General features: G+C 39.4%; 1 protein-coding gene across 2 annotated transcripts in view; it reads right to left on the bottom strand.

Moving 5' to 3' along the window:
• The window catches only part of LOC124607133 (FAD synthase-like), an 87,089-nt gene that overhangs the window by 22,006 nt on the left and 42,160 nt on the right, over positions 1–22,923 (bottom strand). Inside the window, exons 3-5 of one of the 2 annotated variants that reach the window (XM_047139340.1) lie at positions 22,749–22,890; positions 16,934–17,055; positions 1,652–1,794 (exon numbers count right to left, since the gene is read on the bottom strand). In XM_047139340.1, the coding sequence (XP_046995296.1) occupies positions 1,659–1,794; positions 16,934–17,055; positions 22,749–22,890 (400 nt within the window). In that variant the 3' untranslated portion in view covers positions 1,652–1,658. Of the gene's footprint in view, positions 1–1,651; positions 1,795–14,338; positions 15,722–16,933; positions 17,056–22,748; positions 22,891–22,923 lie in introns of those variants that run through there. The other variant, XM_047139341.1, reaches the window with a different exon arrangement.

The following is a 22,923-nucleotide window of genomic DNA, read 5'->3' on the forward strand; positions in this document are numbered from 1 at the left end:
CAAATGTGTACTCAAGCATCCTGTTACTGATGCATCACCATGAAGCATGGAAACAAGGCAGATTGAAACAGAGGATATCACGTGACATCACATCATTCTATCATTCATGAATATGGGCAGCCTACCACAACAGGTGAACTATGTAAAAAACATCTAGCATGCAACTGAGCAGCTCTTGTTTTTCTTGTAACATGGAAATGAACTGTTTCTGGACATGGGTTCCTATGTAAAACTTGATCTACCAAGTCCCATCTACAACCCCCAGAAGTGTGTAACATGAACTGTGAAACACCCTGTACATTTCAACAATCCACTTACTATAAAACTGAGATGAATACTGTCACTTCATGTAGCAGGTAATATAATTGGAAAAATAAGTATGAACCCAATGCTGGACTTCAACTTCAAACAATACACTAGTGGAAAATGAAAAAAAACGAACACCCTTGAAAACACAATGGAAACAATACTTGAATGGGACAACAGTAGACACTAGAGGCAATGGTTCAAGGCACCACGCTACTATTGGAAAACGAACTACAAACTGAACACGAAAACACTGACCTCCTAAGAATTGTATCTGATTTGCTGAAACAGTTGTTTGTTGTTTTGAGCATCCTTCAGCTTTACTAGGCATTATAGATGTGTCATGACACTATGAAAGACTGAATTTCAATGATGTCCTTATGACCCAGAAGGGGCTGTGTAGTTCTTCTGAAGTATTTCCCCAAATATAAGACACAAGGTGTCTGTATTTGCACCAGTCATCTAAGGAAAATGCACATACTACTGCCACGGGTTCAGATACCATCAGTATACATACTGTAACCTGGAGAAATGTTGCCCATCACATGTAACTGTAGCCAAGTTGCATCCAGAGTGTAAGCTGAGGCCAACAGAAACCATTTGCGGAAAGTTGGGTCATGAAGAAGTGTATCACTTGCCAGGCTTCTCATCATAAAATCACCACCATGCACCTCACCTTTGACTGCGAAATGATAGATACAGCTGTAGAGATTAGCAGTGAAAAGTCATGTTTAGTGGCAAGAGCAGATCCAAATTCTGATTTGGCATCAACAATAGTCATCCAGGAGAGTAGTTACTAACAAAATCTGTGAGGCAGTGACAAGGAGGGTCACTAGCAACTTCTTTTCAATAGATACTACAGTTGAACAGAACTTTTGGATGGATAACTTTTTTGTCAAACTGACTGTCCACAACCAAAATTGTCTCAAACTGGACAATTCCATGAATCATGATACAGGGAGCCATAGCCAATAATGACTGTGCATCTCTGCTGTTTTTTGAGGAAACACTGAGCTGTGCAAGATACACCCATAACATTATCCAAGTCCATTCTTTTGACATTTCTACACTGTCCGGGAGATCAGCTGTACCAGCAGGACAATGCCTGTGCACATATATTTTGTGTCATCTGTTGGCCTTCAAATAGTTAACTACTCCTAAAGGCAGAAGAATCAGCAATGATCAATGGTATGAGGATGCAGAAGGAAACAGAAACTGCTGCATTAAAAACACACAATGTGTACCCACAGGAAGGGTGGTTTGCAATTAAGAACAGAGATTGGAATATGTATCTAGAAAATAACTAAGGACAGTGTGTGTGTATAGGCATTTTGCTTTTACTCACACAATCATTAGCATCTGCCACTCCTTTCAGAAGCTCCATCTCCCAACAAATATGCAGGTTTGTAGGCTTCCTTTCCATCATTCATTTGGAAAAGCAGTGCTGGATTGGGAGCAGTATTGCTGCGACCTCCTAGAGATGTGTAGCTGGAAAAGAAAGACATAGAAAATTAAAGAAAGAAAATTAAAGAAAGAAAATATTTGAAAATAATACTTTCCTTATGAAATCAATGTATACTACTTTATCTGGCAGGCAGGAACATAACTGCACAAGAATGAATTGGAGAATCTAGCATGTTAATAATGTTGCTTATTTTTTTAAACACTGCACGTCTTATGAGACGCAAGATACCTGTAATGTTAACCTAATTTTGTTTCTAAAGAATCTCTTACCTTTCATGAGCAAAGTGAAAAACATTCATTCATCATCTTAAATACACAAACAACAACAATAGTCCACATCACAGCTTGCTCAATTTTTATGAGTCTGAATAAAACAAAATAAACACATACTTTAGAAATCACTCTGAATCTGTATTACTATGTACAGTTATTATGGATATTTGCGGATCTTCTTGAAAATTCTCGATTTTTTCATACTTAAAGCATTATCTGTTTTTAAAAATTAGAATTTTTCACATGCACTGTTTTGGTTGCACTCAAGAGTTGAGGGCATCATATTAAAAAAAATTAACATACAGGAAAATCTAGAGTGTCTAACAAGTGAATATAAGAGAAGAAGTTAGAATAACAATATTATGAAAAGGATAGATGGTACTCACCATACAGCGGGGAAGCTGCTTCACATACAGGTACAACAAAAAGACTGTCAGAAAATGAGCTTTCGGCCAACAAGGAGATAGAACATACACACACACTCATACAAACACAACTCAAACACACAAGGGTGCAGTATCTGGCTGCTGAGGTCACACCGTGAGCAACTGCACATGATGGCAGATGCAACCAGGTTATGGGTGTAAGGAGGAAGCGGAGGGAGGGGGGGGGGGGGGGAGGGGGGATAGCAGGGTATGGGTGGGGGATGGTAAAATGCTGGTTGTCGAAGCTTGTGGATGCGGTGGGGACAGGGTAGAGCAGCTAGGAGCAGTCGAGAGGTTAGACAGAGGCGGGGGGGGGGGGGGGGTTGTGTTAGCTGTGGAGGAGAGATGTAAAAAGACTTTGAGTGCGTTGGTGGAATAGAGGACTGTGTAGTGCTGGAATGGGAACAGGGAAAGGGCTAGAGGGTAAGGACAAAGACTAACAAAGTTAGGGGCCAGGAGGGTTATGGGAAGGTAGGATATACTGCAGTGAGAGATCCCACCTGCGCAATTCAGAAAAGATGGTGTTAGTGGGAAGGATCCACATGGCAGAGGCTGTGAAGTAGTCACTGAAAAGAAGAATGTCCTGTTGGGCGATGTGCTCAGCAATGGTGTGGTCCAGCTGTTTCTTGACCACAGTTTGTCGGTGGCACTCATGCAGACAGACAACTTGTTAGTTATCATGCCCACGTAAAATGCAGCACAGTGGTTGCAGCTTAACTTGTAGATCACATGACTGGTTTGACAGGCAGCCCTGCCTTTGATGGGATATATGATGCTTGTCACCTGACTGGAGTATGTGGTAGTGGGAGTAAGTATGGGGCAGGTCTTGCATCTATGCCTATTACAGGGATATGAGCCACGAGGCAAGGGGTCGGAAGCAGGAGCTGTGTAGGGGTGGATGAAGATATTGTGTAGGTTAGGTGGGCAACATAATACCACTGTGGGACAAGTGGGAAGTATAGTGGGTAGAACACTCCGCATTTCAGGACACAATGAAAGACAGTCAAAACCCTGGTGGAGAATGTGATTCAGTTGCTCCAGTCCAGGTTGGTACTGACTCATGAGGAGAATGCTCCTTTGTGGGCAGATGGTAGGAATTTGGAGGTGGTGGGTGATTGGAGAGATCTCTTTTTGTACAAGGTTGGGAAGGTAATTGTGGTCTGTGAAAGCCTCACTGAGAGCCTCAGTGTATTTCAAGAGGACTGCTCAATCACTACATAGGTGACGGCCCCTGGTGGATGGGTTGTGCAGAAGGGAGTTATTGGTATGGAATTGGTGGCTGCGTTGGAGTTGGAGTTGGGGCACTGCTAGTGGTTGGAACGTGTGATATGGACGGAGGTACTAATGTAGCCATCTTTGAAGTGGAAGACAACATTAAGGAAGGTGGCTTGTTGGGTTGAGTAGGAACGAGTGAAACAAATTGGGGAGAAAGTGTTGATGTTCTGGAGGAATGTAGATAGGGTGTCTTCACTCTCGATCCAGATCATGAACCAGGTGTGGGGTTTGGGATTCTTGATGTTCAGAAGGGATTCCTCTCACCCTCGATCCATGTCATGAAGATGTGATCGATGAATTTGAACCAGGTGCAAGATTTGGGATCTGGATGTTTAGAAAGCATTCCTCTAGATGGCCCATGAATAAGTTGGTGACGAATCTGGGATATGGGAAAGGGCACTCGCAAGACATCATCCTATGCCATCCTATTCATGGGTCATCTAGAGGAATCTTTCTTGAACACTTAGAATCCCGAACCCCTCACCTGGTTAAGATTCGGATGACTCTTCATGATCTGGATCAAGGGTGAGAACACCCTATCCACATTCCTCCAGAACCTCAACACCTTCTTCCCCATTTACTTCACCTGGCCTTACTCAACCCAACAAGCCACTTTCTTCAATGTCGACCTCCACCTCAAAGATGGCTACATAAGTACCTCCACCCACACTAACCCTACAAACCACCACAATACTTCCACTTCAACAGCTGCCACCCATTCCATACCAATAAGTTCCTTCATACAGGCTAGCCACATGTAGCTATTACATCTTTAGTGATGTGCAGTCCCTCTTGAAATACACCAAGTGTCTCATTGAGGCCTTCACAGACTGTAATTACACTCCCAACCTTGTAAAAAACAGATCTCCCTTGCCTTATCTCTCCAGTCACCCACCACTTCCCAAACTCCTGCCATCTGGCCACAGAGGAGCACTGCCCTCATGACATAGCATCACCCAAGACTGGAGCAACTGCATCATGTTCTCCACCAGGGTTTCGACCCCTTTCGTCGTGCCTTGAGATGGGGAATGCCCTACCCACTACACTTCTCACCCATCCCACTGTGGTATTCCACTGCCCACCGAACCTACACAATATTCTGATTCATCCCTAACAACTCCTGCTCCCAACCTTGGGTCTCATGGCTCATATCCCTATAATAGACCTAGTTGCAAGACCTGTCCCATACATACTACTACTACCACCACCACCACCACCACCACCACCACCACCACCTACTCCAGTCTGGTTAAAAGCATCACCTACCCCATCAAAGGCAGGGCTACCTATTAAACTAGTCATGTGCCTGTCCCATCTGGATCCTTCCCACTAACACCAGCTTTTCTGTACAGCGCAAGTGGGAACTCTCCCTGCAATGTATTCTATGTTCCCGTAACCCTCCTGACCTCTACCTTTGTTAGTCTTTGTCCTTATGCTCTAGCCCCTTTCCTATTTCCATTCCAGTACTACGCAGTCCTCTATTTCACCAACGCACCCAGTCTTTTTACCTCTCCCATTTTCTGCTAACCCTCCCCCCCCTCCGCCCCCCTCTGCCCTTCGTCTACCCTCCTGACTGCACCTAGCTGCCCTAACCTCTCTCCACCTCATCCACATGCTCCCAGAAGCAGCACCTTATCATCCCTCAGCCCTAACCTGCTATCCTTCTCCTCCCCCTCCCTGCCCCAGCCTCTTCCTTATGCCTACCACCCGGTTGCGTCTCCCATCATGCGCAGCTGCTTGCAGTGTGGCCTCAGCAGCCAGAGTTGTGGTCTTGTGTGTGAGAGTTGCGTTTGTGTGAGTGCATGTGTGTGTTCTATCACTGATGAAGGCCTTGTGGCTGAAAGCTATTTTTCTGACAACCTTTTTGTTGTGCCTATGTGCGACTCAGCATCTCCACTATATGGTGAGTAGCATCTACCTTTTTCATAATATTGTTACATTCCATCCTGGATTTTCCTTTGTTGAAAAGAAGTTAAAATATATTTATTACACAAAAATATCAGAAATTTCTAAAATAAAATTTAATTAACTTCCTGATTTGTTTAGCTGAAACACTGACTGCAGATTGTACAGATATAATATGTATTTCTGAACCTCGTTTGAACACTGAAATAGTAATGTGCAAATATGGATAGGTACAGTTTAGCATGCACTTAGTCTAAGTTAAGAAAGGGGAAAGGAGAATATGCCACCTACGTTTGTAAAGAATAACATTTTTTTTTAAAAATTGACATCCCTTGGTTCTGTAGTGATCAACACTTAGAGGTTTGTGGACACAAGTAGTCATTCGTATTAAGTTAGTAACAATTAAACTCCAGACTTTCAGTTGCTGAAATGCAATAAAAAAGGTGCAAAAAAGGTGTGACACTACGTAAAAAAGGTGCTTATTACAAATGCGATAATTTATTATGGAATGCATAAACAGGGTGTCTCACAAGGAACAGCCAGTGTTAAGGGATATGACAGGAATGATCATTTAACGCAAAAAAAGGTCTAGTAAACATGGTCTCTAAGATGGATACTTATGGTCTATAAACACTTGTTCATCTTTGATACTGTGAAACATCTCTTCTACTGTGAGCTCTTTGCTTTCTCTACTTTGGGAGGAGGTAGTAAGAATCAAAACAAGAAAAAATTGTCAAGGAAAATGGGCTCTAAAATGCATACCTCAACAATAGTACGATAGTTAAAGAAATATATGTAGGTGATGGACAACAGACACAACAATCAAAAACTAAATGGAGTGAATTATGCTTCCTATTCTAATAGATTTTGATTTGTGGACTATAATTGTGCTTGGCAAGACAACCTGGAGAAGGTGCATCAGCTGCTGATAAAAAGATTTATATAGCTCGTCAAGGTAAGGTGCTAGCAAAAACTGTATTTTCCATACATCATAAGCAACAAATGTATTCACAAAATTTGACAAATCCAAAAACAAAATGGGAAAAACTTCAAAAATTATACTCCACAAAAGACAGCAAATTTTACACTGTGCAACTGAGACAGAAATTATATTTGCTAAAAATGAAGGACTGTGAATATATGGGAAGTCATCTAGTACATATAAACTGCATCTAGCTAACACTAGTGATGAAACTGAAAATGCAAGTTTAGCAATGACTATTTTATGTGGACTTCCAGATGAATGGGACACAGAAGTTTCACCTTAGTGCAATTTGCCAGACAATAATTTTAAGTGTGCTACAATTAATACGTGTTTGCTTGCTGAAGATGCCAGACATCATGAATATAATGAAGATAAAAATTCTGCAATGTCCTTGAAAGTTACTACAAGTAATCAAAGGAACCAAAAATTGCCATCTACGGAACAATGTGACAAAGGACAGGAATAAACCAAAAAACACAAAAAGATGCTTTTCAAACAATGGAAAACCCTGGATGGAATGTAACAATATTATAAAAGGAAAGTTGTTACCATATAGTGGAGATGCTGAGTCGCAGATAGGCACAACAAAAAGATTGTCACAAGTGGTTCCAAATAAAAATTATTTTTCAGACAGTGATAAAATTATTTTATAAATAGTCTTCATGGGTGTGCCGTCGGATGACGTTGTGCAAATCCCACAATATTTCCTCAGAGCAACTGTCCGACATCATCAGATGGTTGAACCTCGCTGGTGGCTAGGTACGACTGACAAGATCCGCATGTCGACGCCGCTGTATATAGAGCACGTGCGTGAAGATTGTGCAGGCGTGGGAACCACGCATGCGCAAAAATTTGCAGATAGATGGTGCCAGACTCAAACGCCCTATGCCGGGAAATGCAGAGCGGCCGTTCTGCGCGAGCACTGACGCTGTGTTTACTAACATGCTGCCAAAGTGACGGGTCTATTATCGAAAGCTCTTTGATTTCTCGTCGTGATTTAACAGCAGCCAATGCAGGGTTCCAGGCTGTACTCAATTGAAATCCCGCATCCCTGTTGATAAGATTATCAGCTGTATGGATATGTATTGCTTCCTTAATGACGCAATTCCTGAAAGAGGGTGCTGGGGATAAAACTTCCATCTTTTCATAAAGCATGTGATGTCCTGTGTTCAGACAGTGTTCTGCAATTGCCGACGTTTCCGGTTGGCGTAGGCATGTTATGACACTGATGTTCGTCGCAACGTTCTTGTACTGTGCGACATGTCTGACCTATATATGCCGCCCCACACTGACAAGGAATCTTGTACACACCACGTTTCCTCAGACCGAGATCATCCTTAACCGAACCTAAACAGGTTGGTTGGAAAACACACTTGATGCCATATCTTTCTAGGACTCTTCCGATTCTTGACGACATGGCACCAAAGTACGGCAAGAAGGCCACGGTGGTGGGTGTCTTCGTATCTTCATTCTACTCCATAGATTGAACTTGCTTGAGCCTGAATGCATTACGTATCTGTCTCTCAGAATAACCATTTTGACAGAAGACTGTCTTCAAATGTTGCATCTCACTCAGCAGGCTTTCAAAGTCAGATACCACACGCGCTCTATGCACTAGCGTACGTAATGCACTACTGCATTGTGCTGGATAATGGCAGCTTGTGGCCTGAAAAAATAGATCTGTATGCGTTGGCTTGCGGTATACGCTGTGTCCCAAGGTTCCATCTGCTTTCCTCCGTAACAAAACATCAAGAAAAGGAAAGGTTGAACCTCGCTGGTGACTAGGTACGACTGACAAGATCCGCACGTCAACGCCACCTGACGATGTCGGACAGTTGCTCCAAGGAAATATTGTGGGATTTGCACAACATCATCCGTGGTGATCCCTTGATGCCTCAGAACATGTCCTACCAACCGACTCCTTCTTCTAGTCAAGTTGTGCCACAAACTCCTCTTCTCCCCAATTCTTTTCAATACCCCCTCATTAGTTATGTGATCTACCCACCTAATCTTCAGCATTCTTCTGTAGCACCACATTTTGAAAGCTTCTATTCTCTTCTTGTCCAAACTATTTATCGTCCATGTTTCACTTCCATACATGGCTACACTCCATACAAATACTTTCAGAAACAACTTGCTGACACTTAAATCAATACTCGATGTTAACAAATTTCTCTTCTTCAGAAACGCTTTCCTTGCCATTGCCAGTCTACATTTTATATCCTCTCTACTTCGACCATCATCAGTTATTTTGCTCCCCAAATAGCACAACTCCTTTACTACTTTAAGTGTCTCATTTCCTAATCTAATTCCCTCAGCATCACCCGACTTAATTAGACTACATTCCATTATCCTTGTTTTGCTTTTGTTGATGTTCATCTTATATCCTCCTTTCAAGACACTGTCCATTCCATTCAACTGCTCTTCCAAGTCCTTTGCTGTCTCTGACAGAATTACAATGTCATCGGCGAACCTCAAAGTTTTTATTTCTTCTCCATGGATTTTAATACCTACTCCGAACTTTTCTTTTGTTTCCTTTACTGCTTACTCAATATACAGATTGAATAGCATCGAGGAGAGACTGCAACCCTCTCTCACTCCCTTCCCAACCACTGCTTCCCTTTCATGCCCCTCAACTCTTATAACTACCATCTGCTTTCTGTACAAATTGTAAATAGCCTATCGCTCCCTATATTTTACCCCTGCCACCTTCAGAATTTGAAAGAGAGTAATCCAGTCAACATTGTCAAAAGCTTTCTCTAAGTCTACAAATGCTAGAAATGTAGGTTTGCCTTTCCTTAATCTTTCTTCTAAGATAAGTTGTAGGGTCAGTATTGCCTCACGTGTTCCAACATTTCTATGGAATCCAAACTGATCTTCCCCGAGGTCGGCTTCTACCAGTTTTTCCATTCGTCTGTAAGTAATTCGCATTAGTATTTTGCAGCTGTGACTTATTAAACTGATAGTTCGGTAATTTTCACATCTGTCAACACCTGCTTTCTTTGGGATTGGAATTATTATATTCTCCTTGAAGTCTGAGGGAATTTCTCCTGTCTCATACATCTTGCTCACCAAATGGTAGAGTTTTGTCAGGACTGGCTCTCTCAAGGCTGTCAGTAGTTCTAATGTAATGTTGTCTACTCCTGGGGCCTTGTTTCGACTTAGGTCTTTCAGTGCTCTGTCAAACTCTTCACGCAGTATCATATCTCCCATTTCATCTTCATCTACCTCCTCTTCCATTTTCATAATATTGTCCTCAAGAACATCACACCTGTATAGACCCTCTATATACTCCTTCCACCTTTCTGCTTTCCCTTCTTTGTTTAGAACTGGGTTTCCATCTGAGCTTGTGATATTCATACAAGTGGTTCTCTTATCTCCAAAGGTCTCTTTAATTTTCCTGTAGGCAGTATCTATCTTACCCCTAGTGAGATAAGCCTCTACATCCTTACATTTGTCCTCTAGCCATCCCTGCTTAGCCATTTTGCACTTCCTGTCGATCTCATTTTTGAGACGTTTGTATTCCTTTTTGCCTGCTTCATTTACTGCATTTTTATATTTTCTCCTTTCATCAATTAAATTCAATATTTCTTCTGTTACCCGAGGATTTCTACTAGCCCTCATCTTTTTACCTACTTGATCGTCTGCTGCATTCACTACTTCATCCCTCAAAGCTACCCATTCTTCTTCTACTGTATTTCTTTCCCCCATTCCTGTCAATTGTTCCCTTATGCTCTCCCTGAAACTCTGTACAACCTCTGATTCTTTCAATTTATCCAGTTCCCATCTCCTTAAAATCCCACCTTTTTGCAGTTTCTTCAGTTTTAATCTACACTTCATAACCAATAGATTGTGGTCAGAGTCCACATCTGCCACTGGAAATGTCTTACAATTTAAAATCTGGTTCCTAAATCTCTGTCTTACTATTATATAATCTATCTGAAACCTTCTAGTATCTCCAGGGTTCTTCCACGTATACAACCTTCTTTCATGATTCTTGAACAAAGTGTTAGCATGAAAGTCAAATACATCATTAACTGATGAAAAGCAAAGTTTGTATGTCTGTTTATTTCAAAGTAGACAGTCTAAAAATTCCTGTACCTAGCATTATTCGACGGAGAAGAAGCCAAGAAGGTTTCCAGCATCCGGCTACACAGTAAAGAAGAGTTGCTGCAAATTCCAAGTAAGTCACCTCTTAAAGAAGTTTCTTTGCACTGTCACAAGATGAAAATTTTGTTCTTTCTGCAGATGATACAAATGTAGAAATAAAAATAGTACCAGCTCTTGGGCTAACAACCATTTATATACTTATTGGAAGAACAAGCAAACTGTAGCTACCTTACGGTACGAGACCAAAATTTACATATTACGTGCTTCCCCCAGCCCAGGTGAATCATGCAAATCAGTTGGTTCTTTTGCATTAGGTGTGATCCAGGGTGAACTTTAGGCTGCTTATAAAAGCATCACTTGTTCATGGGTGGTTCTTCAAGAAAGCCTGAAAAACCATGCTTTTTGAGAAAAAAAAGTACCAGTTGTGGGGGTGGCCACTTCTATAATTTCTGTTCAAGACAGATTGTCAAAAATTTTAATGTATGCTCTTAAAATGATATTCTTGGGGTAATTTAAAACTATTTTTGATATAATTATCCATTACTGAGATGCAGAGGTTCAAAGTTATCGTAATTATGCACGTAAAAGATGCACATAATATCCCATCTGTGATGTAAATGTGCTTTTAACAAACACGATGACCATATGGCAAGCGTTATCTCAAGGGTTGTGAGGCCACCAAACTATGTTTTTAGTCAGCATTTCTTCAGCATTAAAACTTAATGACATGCTGTCTCTATATACTGGGCATTTCATGCCTATACAAATATGCGCAAAGTGGCATTGTAGTGACAAAAATGGGTTAAAGAGCATCTTAACATACCTGAAAAGAACTAGGACTCACTGTCAAAAATTATGTAAACCTGGAAAGATTGCAAATTCAGTAAGATACTTTTTCCTCTTTTTAGATACAAATCACGATCCACACATTTTGGATGAGTTGCAATCGGTGAGCAAAGTATCCAGAAAAAATGTAAAGTAAACAATTTTGAGTTAACCTTATATTATGCATTCTTGTTTGTTGTTTGTATGTGTCAAAGGATATAAATGTGTGGAAGCATGTAAATAAACTCTCAAAGCTTTATCCTAATCTATAGGATTCACTTTCTATAAGCAACACACCCTGTCATAGCAGGGAAAAGAAAGGATACAGCAGAAAAATGCTCCAGTTGGAGCACAAAAAAGGTGGGTATGTTACTATTTAAAACATTATGACAGAAAAGTGGGAAAGCAGCTGCCTCACTCTTCATTCTACTTTCTTCACCAAAAATTTTGGTACGCAAACACATTCATACTTTTATGTGCTGAAAGAGAGTAGCAGGGAGACACCGATGGTGGAAGACTGGGGAGATGGAAGCAGTGGGAGAGAAAGAGAGGGGAGACAATGCCAGGGGGAGAGAAAGAGAGGGGAGACAATGCCAGGGGGAGAGAAAGAGAGGGAAAACAGTGATGGTGGAAGAGCAAAAGTGACAGTGAAAGAGAGAGATGAATGAAGACAATAATAGTGAAAGAGGGAGAAGATACTGATGGGCACTAAGAGACAGTGGCACTAAAAGAGAAAAAGAGATGGAGAGAGGCAGAAATAATGGGAGCAAAAGAGAGAAGAGACAATGGAAATGTAAAACACTGATGAACAGAGATAGACAGGCTTGGGAGGTTTGGACCCTCACAGACCAGCAAATTTTACTTTGTATTTTATAGGAAAGGATGCATTTTGGACCAAAATCTTAAACATGTGGATGTAGAGGAAAAAACAAGTTGGACCCACCCCCCTCTCCCTTCCCAAATTTTTGAACTGCCGAGGTATGGTGGAGATAGGGGCAGTGGGAGAGAAAGACAAAAGGAGACATTACAAGTAAGACAGAAGACAATGGCAGTGGGATATATGGTAAACCAATGGGAAAAAAGGGAGACCGGGCGAAAGAGACATATACAGACAGTGGCAACAAGAGTGATATGCTGAGTATGAAGACTTAACTATGAAGAGAGACTGGCTTAAAGAATTTAGAATGTTCTGTGTTAAAAGAGTGCAAATATGTTGGCATGCCAAAATTTTTGGTGAAGAAGGTAGAATGAGGATTTAGGTAACTGGCTCCCCTCTTATATGTCAGAGTCTTTGAAAGAGGAACGTATCCACCTTTTTCGTGTTCCAGCAAGAGCATTTTTCCTCTGGTAAGGTATTCTTCTACTAGAGTGCTCCTATACAAAGCATGTGACATATGATAACTGATTAACTAATGTCACTATCCTAAATTCATGTAACAATAGTTACATGTTTGGTATTTCACAAGCTACATTTACATGAGTTAAACCATGCTCATTTACAGTAATATATCAACAAATCAATCAATTTTTGAAAATATAATGTAATTGGATGGATACAAAAATCTACTCACCAAGCCGTGATAGAACAGCACACATCTAAAAGTACTGAAATTTGCAAGCTTTTGTTTCTTGGGCAGTAGGATTGAAGGGGAAAGAAGAGGGATGAAGGAAAATGACTCTGAACCTCACCAGTCCTTCCCATTCACCTCTCTTCCTTCCCCTTCAGTCCTCGTCCCAGTAGGAGCCACCACTGGCTCAGAAAGATTACAAATTTCAATACCTTTATATGTGTGTTCTCCCACTGCGGCTTGGAGAGTAGATTTTTTCATCCATCCAGTTACATTATATTTTGTGACTTTTCTGAATTCTCCCCCATTTCCTAAACCTCACTCATCCTTTTCACCCCTCTTCCTTCACCTTCAACTCTTCTGCCAGGAGCCACTGGCTCTAAAAGGTTGCAGATTTCAATAGCTTTACAGGTGTGTGCTCACCACTTGGTGATTAGATTTTTTTATCTATCCAATTACATTATATTTTCAAGCTCAACAATAACTCTTTCCCTATTATTCCATGTGGTAAGTCACCCCTGAGCCGGACTTCTGTATGCAATTCCGAGCTCTTCCTATTTCCTTAACCTCACCAGTCCTTTTCCTTTACCCTTCTTCTTTCTCCTTCAACCCTTCTGCCAGGAGAAGGAGCGATTGGCTCCAAAATCTTGCACATTTCAAGATCTTTATATATGTGTTCTAATCCCACTGTTTGGTGAGTAGATATTTTATTTCTCCAATTTACAGTAATGTTTAAAACTACTGTTTTGGATCTAGAAACTGAACAATGTTTAACTTGTGTCTGTTTGAAGGCTCAATAATAATTCAAATAACAAAAGGACGTCACAAGAACAGGGTAACAAAGTCGACAGTACATCCTTAAGCATATAATTTCTAGACCAGTCCGGAAAACTGAAAGAACCATGAGAAGTAAACATTATATCAAAAGAAGACTTCCATAATACAATTAAAAAACAATATGACTTCATGTGAAGGACATATATTGGAGAAACTATAGTAGTATTCTACTCTTAACTTTTTTTTTATTACAAGGCCACTGAAACATTTGAAACATACTGCATATGGCTACTCTGCTGAAATGATTTTGCAGTAATACATGTGGCAAGAATCAATGTCTTACTCACATTAGCAGTGCTGCAAATTTAACAAACAACTAGTAGCAATAAATAACAAGTAATAACAGTCTGAATCAAAATACTTACTTTAACTGTCTATAAAAACTGCTCATGGTCTACTGGTCCAGCCTGAGCTCTTGGGACAGCATCTGCAGGTGGCACCTTAATAAAAGCTGGACGCCGAGTATCATCCCGACTAGCAGATTTTTTTAATTTATCAGGCTCTACTGAAGAGCAAATACTCCTACATTCAAGTGGAGTGCTCACTTTGGGTTTATGCTGCCATTTTATGTCCATTTCCATCATCCGTCTTTCATAAAAATTTTTAGGAGCAATTGAGTTTCGCTTGAGCTTTTTGATATTAACAGAGTTCTGTTCATTTTTGTTTTGAGGCTTCAATTGGAATAAGCGCCTCATATGAATGTAAATTGCACAGCACAGACATGTAAATGCTGGCAGCAGTGACAGGAAGAAATCACGAAGAGGATCTCCAACAGACACATATTTGTCTGCTTGTGGATCCGGAACTGCAAATGGTGGACCCATATCAACAAAAATCAAGCAAGGAAATACAAGTCCTACCTCCGAATAGGCATGGTAAAAATGTCTACAAAGATCTTCAGGTTCATACCCACACCCAAAAAGATTCACAAACAGTGGAAGAACATGGCTACTGTTATATTCAGAGGCATTTTTAACCATTTCATCTTGTGAATAATTTCTCCATGTGCCAACATGGTAGTCTGAAGTAGTGACTGCATAATTTGTGCTCTTTCTCTCACGTGTCAAATTATTCATAATATCACTTGCACCAGAAAGTGTAAAGTTTCCTGCAGCAGCAGTCATATTGATGAATGTCAAATTCTTCTTGGTACTGGGCATGCTAACATTCCAACGTTCTACAGGAATTCCATTAGAAAGATTTGATGATACTTTTGTAAGGGGTAGCAACGTGTTGTTGAGGTATTCATTTGTCTCATTCTCCCCAGTTTGTGGATGACCTAGAGCGTATTCTACAGTGATCTGAGTACAGTTATAAAATGCAGCCGTACAGCTGGCTCGACAAGATGTCCACTGGCAAAGTGATGAACCGCTTAGGCGACGATATGAATGCAGAATGCAAACTGCTGAATGTGGATGAGCAGACATTGCCAGGAAAGCAGAATCAGTGAAAACTGCAAATGATGTGACTGCAAGGGAGAAAGTCACAATGGCTAGAATAGCACAACAACGTGCTTCACACTCCCGCAGCCAGCCTGGGCAACAGCGGCAGAAGCAGCGGCAGCAACAGTGCAAGAACCCACGAACCATCAGCGACTTTTTCTACTGTAATGCACTTTATGCCGGCTTGCAATTGCCTGCCAATCCTTCTCTCCTTGCGTCATTTGTAGTTGAGTTTTATAACTCAACTTTTAAGTATCATCTGCATACCATGCAAAGATATCTATGCATGAAAAAAGAGCACTACTCTCAACATATTATTTGTGAAAAGTACTCATGTGATATTTATGCTCTTATCATTAACTTTTATATTTGTGGATATTGTATGAAACAGATGATCAGTTTAGTCCAAAAGTTCAGCACACTGACCTTCTGAAAGGAAAAAAAAATTCTTTCAATGCACTGACTTCATATTTTCTTCTCAACGATGTTTCACTTTCTAGGGCACAAATCTATGGAAACTGTCACAGGTAACAAAATCAGTATGTACTTACAAGAACACAACACAATGCAAACATAACTGCACAATCAAAAGCTACTTCTCTCAGTTAGCATACTCCTACAAGAACATAAAATCTTAAAACACGGAACCAAGACACTTATTCCCGTTGACTGGTCTAAAAAAAGTAAAAGATGACTAATAAAATCTACAAAGAATAACTCAAATATCACTCAATTAGGAAGATAATATTTTTACTGCTGACGGTATCACTGCACTATCCTGGTTTGCTTAAATATAAGTATCACAGCACTTTCTCCTTGTATTAAAGTCAGCTGCAATACACTTCCTAATACTAAAGCTAGATAAAGGTTTGATTCTCTTCAGACAGGTCAGAATGGTAAGTGACATCCAGCTTAAGTGAGGACCTCACAGCAGAGCAAAGTACACTTCTTATGTGGGATCAATAACACTGTTTATTTCATGAAGGGTGCCATGGCAACAGCGTCAGGGAGCTGATTCATATCTGACATGCAAAGTGCAAGGCTGATGAAGAAATCTTATATTCATGTTTCACATACAAGGACCAAGGACACATCAAATGTCACATTACTTATGTCTTGTATTTTTAAAAAGGTCACTGAGTAAAACAAATTCTGTATAAAAGTGGAACACATCCTTCAGTTAATCATGTATCACATACATTGCAGATGTGTGGTTAAGTTGCATCATGCTATCTCCCTTTTTTTCTATCCAGAAAAATAAAGACTCTATCAACAATAACTTCCTTTCTCACCAAGTGACATACGAGTACATTCATATATTGAACATCATTACAATCATGAAACACTGTGCATACCAAATGTCATAAAGCATATGATAATGTAAAACAGATGGATATGCTTAGCGAAACAGGCTACATTCATTCTTCTCTCAAGAAAAATGATGGTATATATTTTTGCAGATGGGAAATTAGAACTATATGTTTACCAAACTACACAAGTACAATGCTACAAACTTACCCGACATCATACAGACTGCAGTAAGACACAGACATTTCTTGGAGAAATAGCCAAACATCTTGATAATCCCAGTCCAGCAGAGGAGAGACACGCATTACTTGAGGCCAATCATTATCTGTCATCTGTAAAGTACTCTTGTTACACAAAGGCATGATATGTCTTTATTTACAGGTGGGAAGACAAGGAAATAAAGAAGAAAAATAAGATGACATAGATATTAATGAGGGTGATATTCATATAATGGTTTGCACAAAAGGAGTTTTGAATCCCCAGAGTCCTTAAATTATGACTATTGTCTGAAATACTAATTCATTATCAGAATTTGTGCTACATGTTCCTCAGCTTATTAAAAATATGAAATCTTTTATCTATTAAAATATGGAATCAATTTATCTTGTTAGTCGTTTCATTAATCAACAGAAGGAAACTTTCTTATTATAATCAAAGAATTCTATATATTTTCATATGTGCCTCATGACCTCCACATCTGGTTATTTTCTTCCTTTAGCCAATTAAATGTTCGCACCCACTTTGTTCACACACACATTCTTTATTCTGCATCAAAAGATTGGAAATAATGTGCTACTTATCACATGGCATCCCAGTTATACCAATACAGAGTGATTGGTGGAACTATTACTCATAGCTCCTGAAAGCAAGTTATCCTTCATCCACCAAAAGAAACTAGAGCTAGCAGGATGTTTCACAGCTTAGACAGGCTAGTTACCTAGGATCTCAGGCCAAGGGGGACACAACAGGAAATGATGAGAGAATTCAATGATGACATTGCCACTTCTAAATTCTAACTGTAGGTATGGGTTCACCTATTGTCACTGTACAAGATGTCCCACTTGTAAGGGGCCCAGTGAAAAATTTAATAAAAATCTTAATAAAAGAGGATATGACACTAAATTGGTGCATGACATATCTTTATGGTTGAGAGATGAGAGTACATTGCAAGTCATGCCAGAAGTGACTTCACCCACCTGAATATGCAGTTAAACATGGCACTGCATGTTTGCAAATCTTGCTGCTGGAGTATTGGATTTCATGGCAGATGTTCTCATATAACTCATCAATGTGGCAGCATCTGTGAAATGTGGCAACATGTGTGTTTATGTGTGGGTCTTGTGTTGCAGTGTAAAGTGATTTACTTTTTGTGGTGTTCTGAGTGACTTGCTTCTTCAGGTGGTGTTTGATTCTGACGATGTGTCGAAATTCTGTGGAAGAACATATCTTTCCTGTGAAACAGTACTGGGTAAGTGGTTCCTTTCAAACATGTCAGCAGCTGTTTTTAGAATATCAAAGCTGGATGATGATGCTGGAACCAAAGGGAACCTTGCACAGTGGGGAGCACCGGCAGTTATCAAAAGAAAGAGTGGCCGAGTTGAAGACACAACTTTCGGCATCACTCACAATCTCTCTTCACTGATCATTGCACGAATCTGGACTACCATGTAGCATGTGTCACAGATCTGCTAAGCAAGCAGTCATACAAGTTTACTGTTGTTCATGAACCAATACAGACCAAAACTGATAAATGCCTAACATAGTTCCATTGGTATCAGTGATTTATCACTGAAAGGTGGTACAGTGCACATGGTACAGTGATGAAGTGTGGCTTCACTTGTCAGGATACGTGAACTCACAAAACACATGTTTATGGAGTAGTGGCAACCAGCAAGCAGTCATGGAGGAACCCCTCCATTCAGTAAGTAGGCATGTTCTGTACACTATGACAGTGGCACATTTTTTTTTAATTTTTTATTTATTTTTTTATTTTCCCCCCCACTACTGTTGCCAGTGAAGTGCACCAGGTATTGTATCAGGAATTTTTGAACCTGCTGTGTGATGAATAACTGACCCTTGGCTGATACCAGCAAGATGAGATAAGATGTCGTATGTCTAAAGTGTGAATGGTTGTTTGTGTAATCATTTCTCCCTCACAGAGTGATTTCCAAGGAATTATGGCCCTCAAAGCCATCTGACTTGAAACATGCTGTCTTTCTTCTGGCGAGGGGGGGGGCGGGGCGGTGTTCACCTTAAAGGTAACACGTACAAGAACAAACCACATGCATCGATGAGACACCTGAGAACTTCCGCTGCGAAATCCAGGCAGACACGCCCAGTACTCTGGCAGCAACATTCACAAATATGGAGCACTGTGTTGAATTGTGTATACAGGTGAGGGGAAGTCACTTTCAGAATCTATTATAATGTACCTTCATATCTCGACCATAAAGGTATACCATGTACAAATTTGGTTTCATATGCTCTTTTATTAAGATTCTTATAATACTTTTCCTTAGCCCCCTTGCGAGTGGAAAACCCAATGAATTATACAGGATGTTTAAGTGATGATAATATAAATTTTCAGGGTTGGTGAAGAAGGGCAAATGTATCAATCTAAAATAGGGAGAACATGTCTGCAAATGACTAAGTTATAAGCAGAAATAAGAAAAATTCACTTTTATTGTTGGTTTGATGACAATGATAAAAATCCAGCTACGTACTCTTTTCAGGGGACTGGTCCATGAATACCCGGGGAAACCTCGAAAAAAATTTCTGTTTTCTAAACAGTGTAACTCAAAGAATAAGATTTGTAAGCCCATATAATGCTTACCATCTTTTAAGACATCTTTTGGGAACATTTTTATGAATGAACCACTTTTTTTAATTGTATTTTTTTGTTGCAAGTGAAATAATCCATGCTAATTATTTATGTACACCGTAGGTACACATCACTCAAAATACAAACAAAGTAGAAGGTTTATTTTTTTCCTGTCAGTTCTTTATTCTATTATATTTAAAGCAAACTACTGAAAAGATGGTGCTGTCATAAACTGTGGTAGAAAAAATTTTTAAGTGTGATTATCAAAAATTTTGGATATGAATTCAGAGCTTTTTCAATAAAGCATTTTATTTTCAATAAGTCACAAGAGTAGTGTACTTTTTAGTTAAGCATGTTTTAAGACAGTATACAAAATTTCAGATCTCTATGTTTAATAGTTCTTAGCCAAAATGTACCAGAACATGAAATTTTAGCTTTTGGGAAATTCAATTTAAAGTTGAAACTTGCTTTTTCTACTAAACCTGCTTTTACTGTTAAACTTGCATGGCACTAATGCATCCCACATCGATATTCATCTTGTTTCCTTTGTTGTTCTTCCTCCCTTCTCTTTATAACACTACTACATTTTATTCTTACTTCTTTGGTGGTTTCAGCTTCGAAGAGTCTCCTTTGAGCAATGGCTATTAGAGGTCTATGCATACTTAGTCCACCAGGTGCTCCCATCAGTTCCATAACATTAAGCCTTGACACTGCACCATCATTGAAACATAGAACAACATCTAGTACACCTATTTTCAAACAATGGAAAATCCAAGATGGAATGTAACAATAAACCTATTTTCAAAGTATTTAGTCCTACTAGAACAGTTTTTGGTATCCGTTCCCATCTACAATTGTTGAAACTTTCATTTGAATTTTGAGTTCTACCATGTAAACATTTCTCTAATAATCTTGTGTCACTAAGCTCACTTATAACTTCCATTATAGCAAATGGCAAAGAATATTTATGGTTGAGTAACAACCCTCTGGTAGTCACACCATGAATCACTGCCAGGTGGGCAGAGTGAATGACATGGGTTGTGATCTGTGGACGATTTATGAAAGAAGGTAGTCCATAATGCTTTTTTCATTCCCTCAAAGTCATTTTTATTTTGTCTTATGGCTTGTCGATAATAATACAATAAGAAACTCATGCGCACAGTCACTTCACTGTAAACAAAATATTCATGCCAAAACAATAGCAAACAATGACTAAACTCTGTATAAACAAAAGATAAGCAACTGCAAAGCTTTCACAGGTTAGCTAACTTAAGAGACTAAAAAGTTGTAAAAATGAAACAAATGAGTGCAAAACTTTATATTCAACAGAGCTGACTGTGTGCCATGGGAATGTTGTGGTGCATGCAGCCACTTTCAAATTCCTCTAATTTTGGTACTTTCTGTGGTCCATTTTCCTAGAAGTAAACTTTTTCTTATTCAGAAAACCACAGAGTATTGTTTAAGGCAAAAATTAAAAAAAAATTTTTTTGACAGTTATTCACGTGCAAGTCCCCTTAATAAATTTATTTATCTGAACAACTTGCACAAAGTGCTATATTGACAGAAACTGCTCAAAGTGGCACTTCCCAGCTTCTATGAAAGCATGAAAAACACACAGTTTTGTCGTAATTTCTAAAAACTCAGATTTGAATGTCACATGCAACATGCGTCTCCTCATCAACAAGATTTTTCATGTGACTCCTGAAGAAATCAAGCATGGACAGAATGATTTCTTTCCACCCTCTTTCCATGGAACAGCTAACTCAGGTGTTCACAAGCAAGATATGCACAGCAATCCAGATGTCCATCTTTTGGAAACACATCTATCCTTGGACAAAAAGTAGGATAGCTTTCAACAACAATGGAAGAATGTTTCTCAAAAACACAGCATATAGTGGTGAAATTAAGGTAAATCTGCACTGTTGGCTCCTACACAACTAAGCACTTGGTTTCTTCATTCAACGAAAGCGTATATTCAAGAAAGTGAGGATTGGCTATAAAATACTGTAGCAACCATTTCCACAACACAAAGCAAAGTTAGCAGCACTTAAAATTTGCAATTTCTGCAAGTAGTTGGGTATAGCTGCTGTTCTCTCATTATTTTCCATGCAGTACTGTGGATGACACCCATTTCACATATGACTGACTTTTTCCTGTTTAACTGATTGATTCCTGACTGAAGGCTCCTCATCTATGGAAATAAGTACAGCTTTTTCCAAAATTGAGAGTCTGTACAGTTCATTATGGAAGATTAGGGTTTAGTGTCCCACTGATGATGGTGTCAGCAGAGATGGAGGAGACACTCAGTCAAGAGAAGAGTGTAAGGAAAAAGCAGTGTTCTATTTGAAAGGAATCATTCTGGTATTCACTTAACTGATTTAAGGAAGCTATGGAAAATACAAATCTGGCTAGCTGAATGATAATTTCAAACCTCCCTCCCACAGACTCCAAGTCCAATATCTTATCTGCTGTGCCATGTTGTACAATTTTGTAAAAAGTGATCAGGCAAATCAGCATTGTATAATATGCATGGTAAGCTATCAAAATTCAGTGGCATGTAGAAAAAGTTTGAAGACATTTTTCTAAGTTTACCTCTTAATGCATGTTGCAACAATGCAACAAATGCATCCTATGATAACATAACTCACTAAATAAATGTGATTCCTACCCCACTGTATGTGACTACAGTGCCTTAAGCACTACACCACCTCCCTTGGTAGGAGGAGTCAAGTAAGTTAAAACTAAATAACACCCAAATGAGAGTAGCAGCTGATATGAACATCTTTTTTCTCCACAAAAATAACAAAGGCTGGTGCATCTTGATTTGTCAAAACAAATGTGAAAATAGTTTGCTCAATGAGTTGTATGCATATTTGTGAATGAAACTTTTTACTTTTTTAGTGAGTTTTTCCTTTGATAATATTTCTTTTCAAAGGAGCACTTTATCTGTGAACGTGAGGCCCATGAGAAAAAACAATAGCACTATGTAAGAAACCACCTCTGGATTTTCCCCTGCACTTGATGTCAGTGTTTTGCCCAGCTTGGATGTTCTACATGGTTGATATAAGTGTTCTGTTATTCCACAAAAAAAGGTGTCATAGCTGCAATAATATTTTTCTGTTAGGAAAGTACTAAAACCTATGTTTTGTTAGTTAAGTAAACATTTGTGATAAGAAGAAGACAAATTATTAAAGATATAAACACCTGAAACGTATTCAATTTTTCTGAATAAGGATCAGTTCGTCGAGTTCCCATAAGTCCTGCTCTTAAGGCCGGCTTTTCAGCTAATAGTTTTTCCAGTGCAGTTTTGATTGAACCTGGTATAATTTTCAGTTCCAGGTTATATCTGTAATCAATGAGACATTTATAAAAGCACCAA

This window comes from Schistocerca americana, chromosome 3 (genome assembly GCF_021461395.2).
Source record: "Schistocerca americana isolate TAMUIC-IGC-003095 chromosome 3, iqSchAmer2.1, whole genome shotgun sequence".
Taxonomy (NCBI): Eukaryota; Metazoa; Arthropoda; class Insecta; order Orthoptera; family Acrididae; genus Schistocerca; species Schistocerca americana.